Genomic DNA, 6,995 nt, shown 5'->3' with positions numbered 1-6,995 from the left:
TCTTGGCTTTCTTCCCCCTTTTGGCCCCTTCTCTCTCTCTCTCTGCTTCTTCTTCTTCTCTCTCTTCCGTGGATCTTCAAACCCAATCCAATCTCTCCAAAAATAAAAAAAAAATCGTAATACTCCTTTGATTCCTGTGTTCTTCAACACATTTTTCTCAAATCACTCCTTTTTACCTTTTTTTGGGGGATTGATCTGCCTTAGAAACGGGTCTGATTTGATCACATCGTGGGAGATTGATAAAAGGGGAAGATCCTTTCATCATATAAAGAAGTGGGTATGTGTCGAAATTGTTTCTTTTTATCGATTTGTTTTGTTTATTTTGTAGTTACATTATGCTGGTTTATAAGCTTGTTATGGTCAAAATAATTTCCTTTTTGTGCTGAAACTTCTAAAAAGTCTCATGAAAAGGAAAGATTGAAACTTTATTTTTTTGATTTGGGAGCATTATGAGAATGAGGAAATTAAGGGGTCGTTTGTTAGCTGGTTAGAATTATGCAGTATAGTTATGCGGATATTAGTTATTCCATGTTCTACTTATTGCTTATAAGATAATACACCAATATTAGTTAGGCGCGTTTCTAATAGTTAATACTACATGAATAAGTTACTTCTTTACTAGCTACCAAATGACCCCTTAAGTGTACTTAGTGTAGCATGTGTCTTGTCTATCTTTAATGGGTAAATGCCAAATAATAATGTCACTTCTCATTGTGATTATGTCTGGTAGATATATTTGTTTCACTTAAATAATATTGGTACTAAAATACTGTTTTGGGATGTCAGAAAAAGAACTGTTCGCCTTTAAGATTGTTGTGGCGTCATGTACAATGTTGAGTCGTTCCAATGGCCATGATGAGACAAGGGGCAATTATGATCAGTTAGAATAAGTTTACCAACACATTATGTGTGGCATGATCAATGAAGGATTACATACTGAGCTGACATTTTCAAAGTCTACTTGCTAAAAGTCTTTGTTTATCTGACCTCATTAACTTTGTTGTAGATGTCTATGCAAGTGCAGCTTATTATTGAAATTATTAACAATGTGGGTCCCGTATAGGATATCGCTTCACCTGTTAATAGATAGACTTTGTGACTAGTGATCAAGGGTGTAGTTTAGCTGTCAATAAAATTGGAATGGACCATGTTGAGATCAGTGTTTAAATCCAAACTTGTGCAAAAAAAATGTTGGGTGATTTCTCCTCATATATCTAAGCTTTGGTAGACAAAATTATCTGATACTTGTAATAACGGGAAGGTAGTGGGTATGTGGTAGATTAGTCAAGTTGCACGCAAGTTGGCCTGGATTAAAACACTACACGGTCTTTGTGACCTCTCATAAACTTGATTTTTTTTCCTTTTAGCAGGTCACCAGAATGTCCTTCAAATTTATTGCCTTTATTGAGTGAAGTCAATAGGAATGCATAGCATAGAATGCTTACTTTTCTCTACATCAATTTCCTTTCTTGGTCTACGTAATTTACATGTTGACAGTGATTGTTTCGTATTCATGTATTCTGGGTTCTTCTGATGGTGTATTTCGTGGATGAGGTGTATGCAGCTACCTTGAATAAAGACTTCTTATACTATCTGTTAGCTATTTCTGAAGGTTGTATTTGCATATTTTATTGACTTGAAAAAGCTTTATATATCCGTCTTAGAATCTAATCTAGGGAAATCAACATCTAGTGACCAGATTCTAATTTTCAGGCTTGAGGAAAGAAGACAAACTACAATATTACTGTACAATACTTGTCAAAAAGTAATAACACAGTGCAATACTGCGCTTGAATGTTAGTAATTATAGCTCAAAGTTAGATCTTAGACATCTTGCAGGACTAGTGAGAGAGCACTTAGTGAACCGGGCAAGCCGTTTTTTCAAGGTACAGGTGTCATCATTAAGTACATTGTAGGGACTAAATCTGGCTTAACGGATATTTCCACTGGTCAAATTTTGGATATATTACAAATTTTAAGGCAAATATTCTTGATTTTTCATAGATGATGTTTAGACTATATTACCAGTGATATTGGAGTATTTTGTTTGCTTCAACCTTGGGCATTACATATGTTCTTCTGGTATCATCAGATCTTATGTGCCCTGTATGTTGTTAAAAATCCTTCCTGCATGATAACTTTATCAATTTGGTTTGCACTGTTTATCCCTTCATATTGAATGCTACACACTTAGTTCTTACCTATTATATACCAAGAAAGATGTATGGTCTAATGAGGCTACTATGAAATATTTACTCATGGGTGGGGCAAATTCTTCTATTCTTTCCCGTTTCAAGTATTCTTTTCCGTTTTTGAGAGGGCGCCTCCTCCTCTTACCTACAGCTGGAGAGCGAGAGAAAAATGTTAATCTTTTTCTGTTGACACTTTTCTTTCTCTTATTTGTATCTTTTTCATGTAAATTGTATCTATTAATGGTTTCTGACAGTTAGCAAGCTTTTTGAGCATCGTTGTTTTATGGTCATTGTTTGCAGTCCACAGATATTACTATTTCCCTGAGAATTATCTCCCCTCTCTCACAAATCCCACCCTTCTCCCTCTTCATTTAAACCCCCTTATCCTGAAGAAGTGGGAAAAGAGAAAAGAAGAAAAAACCTATACAGATAGTGTAATAACTAGTTGACCTTCTGCATTAATAGTGAGTAATTTTTCTTGGTGTAACTTGGTTTGAATTAGTGGAACTTTTTGGAGATAACAATTTCCGGTTTCTTATATTATGTCAACAACCAGAAATGAATATTCTGCAAGCACAATTTTGTGTAAAGTCTTATAGCAGTACTTCCCTTCATTTTTCTTCTAGGGTGGTGCTTAAAAGGTCCGCAACAAGAAGCAGGGGAAGTGGGAGGTGGCAAGGACTGGGCACTAAATGAGCGACAGCTGATTAGTCTTGTATAATTTCCTTTTCCTTACCTATGTTAATTAAACTATATCCTATTGAAGAATCTTTGCTGAAGTTTCAAGTTTCTATCTTGCTTCTTCTTATGCAGGTACGTATTTAAAAGCTGTCCGTTTAGAGGGCTGAATAAAATAAGAAAGAGTTATCCAGTGGTGAAGCAGCCAGAAGAAGTTTTAGTGTAGGGTTAATAGAAAGTTCTTATTCTAAATTACCTTGTCCTTCTTCACCTTCATATCCAACTTTTATTATCTGAGATTCCTTTCTTCTCTTCTTAAACCAATTCCTAAGCGAAAGTGCTTTGTCTTACATATGCTTGTATTGCCTTGCAAGTTTCCTTGAGGGCCTTCTGCCTATTTGTGCTTTAAATTTCTTGGTTTTGGTGTTTAGCTACGAAATAAGCAAATATGATGTTCTAGCTGCCATTTTACACAAAGAAGATGGCGTTTCGTTCTGAGGAAGCACAAACAGAGGATTACCTTTTCAAGATTGTTTTGATTGGTGATTCAGCTGTTGGGAAATCAAATTTGCTTGCTAGATTTGCTCGTGATGAATTCTATCCCAACTCAAAATCAACAATAGGAGTAGAGTTCCAGACCCAAAAGCTGGACATAAATGGGAAAGAGGTCAAAGCGCAGATATGGGACACAGCAGGTCAAGAACGGTTTAGGGCAGTAACTTCTGCATATTACAGAGGCGCAGTCGGAGCTCTTCTGGTTTATGATATGAGTAGACGCCTAACTTTCGAAAATATTGGTCGATGGCTTAATGAACTTCAGAGTAAGTTTTATGACTACATTGTTTACTCCTTTGCTTATAAATAGTTTGACTTGCATACTCTGCAATTTAAACTTGATAAACGCTTATTTGAGCTTTTTCCATGTCTATATGTTGCGCAATTTTTATTTTTTATTTTGCTCATTTTCTTTACTTGTGTGGACAGCTCATTCTGACATGAACGTGGTTACAATACTCGTTGGAAATAAATCCGATCTCAAAGATGCGAGGGAGGTCACAACTGCTGAAGGCAAATCCTTAGCCGAGGCACAAGGTCTATTCTTTATAGAAACATCAGCTTTGGATTCTTCAAATGTAGCTGTAGCTTTTCAAACAGTTGTTAAAGAGATCTATAATATCTTGAGCCGGAAAGTCATGCAATCGCAAGAACTTCAAAAAAAGGATTCCGGGCGTCTAGCAAATGGTAAAACTGTGGTTTTGCAGGCAGACGAAAACCAAGAAGCAGAGGCACAAGCGAAGAACGGCTGGTGCTGTTCATCATAATTTGGTATGGGTAATTCTTGTTAACAACATCTTCTGCCCTGTTGTAATTCAATATCTGTTGTTGCTTTTGAAATATTATGGGGGGAAAACAATGAAGTTAGATTTCTGTGCTATGGGAAAACAAACTTCCATTAGAAAAAAAAAATGTAAATTATCCAAAGTGGAGCTGTCAGTTTTTTTGTATAAGGCACTGGTACATCTTCTTCTCTTTTATCTGTGCTTTCAAATTTATGCTCATTTTCTAATTTGATGTGCCAAAATCAGGCTCTTCTTCTATCGAGCCTGATTTTTTAATTATATTAGTAAAGCGTTAGCGCCCAACCTAAACTAGGGCTTTGAATTCACTTGCTCGTGAACTCGCAGCTTCATTAAAAGCTTCGAGGGGTGAGGCCGACGACGATATGAAGAGAAACTTTTCATATTTAGAATCTTTATATTGTATCCTTTGTTTATTATTCTTTTGTACTTTCTTCATTTAACCACGCGATAGGTTAGTAGTGCTATTATATCCAAGGAAATAATTTTTTTTTACTATTATTGTTAAGGAATTCTCTTAAGGATTAAACTTCAAACCTCTCCACAAAAAGGAAGGAAAAAAAATGGTCCTTATTCTGATGTTGAAATTTAGCAATATAAGTAGTATTTATTTTCATTCCAAAGGAAGTGCTAAAATATGTCAAGCATTCATGAATTTCCCTGTCATTTGTCAACTGATTTGATTTGCCCACCCCACCTTATGGTCCTATAATATTCTGTAATTTGATACCATTTATGGTCCCGCATCGAAATTTAATTAATTTAAATTCATTTTTTTATATATTCATGATATTAATCTGAGGTTTTTGATTAAGGGTAAAAATATCTTATCAATTCCTCCATATCTTTTGGTGATTAATAACATGCACTTGATTTACTCCAAATATTATAGTATTTTGAGAGTTGAAAATATTGACTTGTTTATTAAAAATAAGATTTAATATTTTGTAGCAACTGCTTAGAATGTTTTTATTGGTGTAATGGTGACTCGAGATGAATTTAAATGGTGATCACGAACAATAAGAATTTATATATTCGATTCTAACTTGTTTAAGACTAAGACATAATTATTGTTAATAGTTATTTTCACTTCTCCGAAATTATTCTTGACTAAAATTTTCAACTCCTTTCATTATTTTTAGAATATGAAATAAAAATAGGAAAGTTAGGACTTTTTATGCACTTTTTGATTTAAAATTATGTTTTAATAGTTGAAAAGGAAATAAATAAATAAATAAAAAGAAGAGAAAGGTATAAATGGAGCCACGAAATAAGGATAAGAATATATATTTGACCACACATTTTAGGGAATTTCTAAACTTTATTTTTCCTTTACAAAATTGACAAAAAAAACAACATAAAAAAAGGGAAAGTTACAAATATATATCGTCCGATCAACTAGTTTAACCGCTAAACGACACGCAATATATACACCATCAATATATAATATTATGTATAGTATATATGAATTTTGTATAAATTATATATAATTTATCTAATTCATATATATTTTTGTAAATTAGATAACCAAATAATTATCATGAGAAAAAACATGGCATACACAATCACAAGTTGCCCATTACGTACTGTCTATTTGCTTATAATTCCGTAGTGGGCCACTCAGCCCATGGACCGGTGACCAAATATCGTGGGATCCACTCTTTATCCAGACATCTTCATGGGTCTCTAACATTTTTTTTAAAAAAATTTACGAATATTTTATTTGGACACCGTTATACTTTGTATTCAATATTTATGCACATTTATCTCCTTTGGAACAACTTTATACATCCAAGAATGTCCGCAATGTCCGAAGATTTAGATAAATATGACTGAACTTCAATTATATAAAATTTTAAACGTTGCCAAAAATATAGACTTGCAAATATTTACGTACGAATATGAATAAGATGATGATCCCAAAATCGAGTATTTCTCCAATTAATTAAAGCCAAATATTGCTTAAAGATAATTATATAGCGAATCGTAAGGTTGATTTCTCATATGGTCAATAATCTAATACTCTCTCCATTTTAATTTATGCAGCAATATTAAACTTGACACAAAATTTAAGAAAGAAAGACAATTTTTTGAAATTTGTAGTCCAAAACACTCATTTGTGTGGTATAAATTATTTCATATAGGGTAAAAGACAATTTTAAAGTTTAATTGTTTCCAATTATTAAAAGGTGATACTCTTTTTGGAACGAAAAAAGAAAAGAAAAGAAAATGTGCCCCATAGATTAAAACAAAGAGAGTAATTATTATCTCAAAAAATCATTTTTTTATTCTAATTTTTTTGAACGAAGTGACTTTCTGAAAATAATAACTATTAGTTGAGTGGCCATTTAAAAAATCAACCAGTGTGAACCATAAAAAAAGACTTGACATACACTGAATAAACACAGGATGGATGTTATGCATGAATTGTCTACTTCAATGATAGAGTAAGACTTTTCTATATCTCTATAACAATATTTCGATATAATGGTTGAGTATTTTTCTGAAAATTATTTATCATGTTATGTTATATTACATGTTCTTTCTAATAGCATTTTGCTATATCAACAAAAAAGTATTCGAACAAACGACGTTATTATAGTCAAAACTCTATAGCAGCCAAAAAGTATGTGGACAAACAACTAGGGGTGTACAAAAAGTATGTGGAATTAAGATCAGATCATAAGAGAAATAGTTCTAAAAATATCATTTAAGAGCGTAGCAAGCATCTGTTACACAATTTCTCTACACTAAATAAGCTGAGAAG

At 33.1% G+C, this 6,995-nt stretch overlaps 1 protein-coding gene across 2 annotated transcripts; it reads left to right on the top strand.

Moving 5' to 3' along the window:
* Nucleotides 1–4,405, top strand: LOC129895959 (ras-related protein RABA5a-like). Of its 2 annotated transcripts, none has more exons than XM_055971757.1 (4): nucleotides 1–277; nucleotides 2,819–2,907; nucleotides 3,006–3,691; nucleotides 3,855–4,405. In XM_055971757.1, exons 3-4 carry the CDS (start codon nucleotides 3,352–3,354, stop codon nucleotides 4,190–4,192), a joined length of 678 nt encoding a protein of 225 aa, XP_055827732.1. In that variant the 5' UTR covers nucleotides 1–277; nucleotides 2,819–2,907; nucleotides 3,006–3,351; the 3' UTR covers nucleotides 4,193–4,405. The 2 variants fall into 2 exon arrangements, with proteins under 2 accessions (XP_055827732.1, XP_055827739.1); XM_055971764.1 differs by having other exon boundaries at nucleotides 11–273.
* Nucleotides 4,406–6,995: the final 2,590 nt, after the last annotated feature.

Source organism: Solanum dulcamara, chromosome 1, assembly GCF_947179165.1.
Source record: "Solanum dulcamara chromosome 1, daSolDulc1.2, whole genome shotgun sequence".
Lineage (NCBI taxonomy): Eukaryota > Viridiplantae > Streptophyta > Magnoliopsida > Solanales > Solanaceae > Solanum > Solanum dulcamara.
This window is presented reverse-complemented; position numbering and strand designations above follow the sequence as displayed.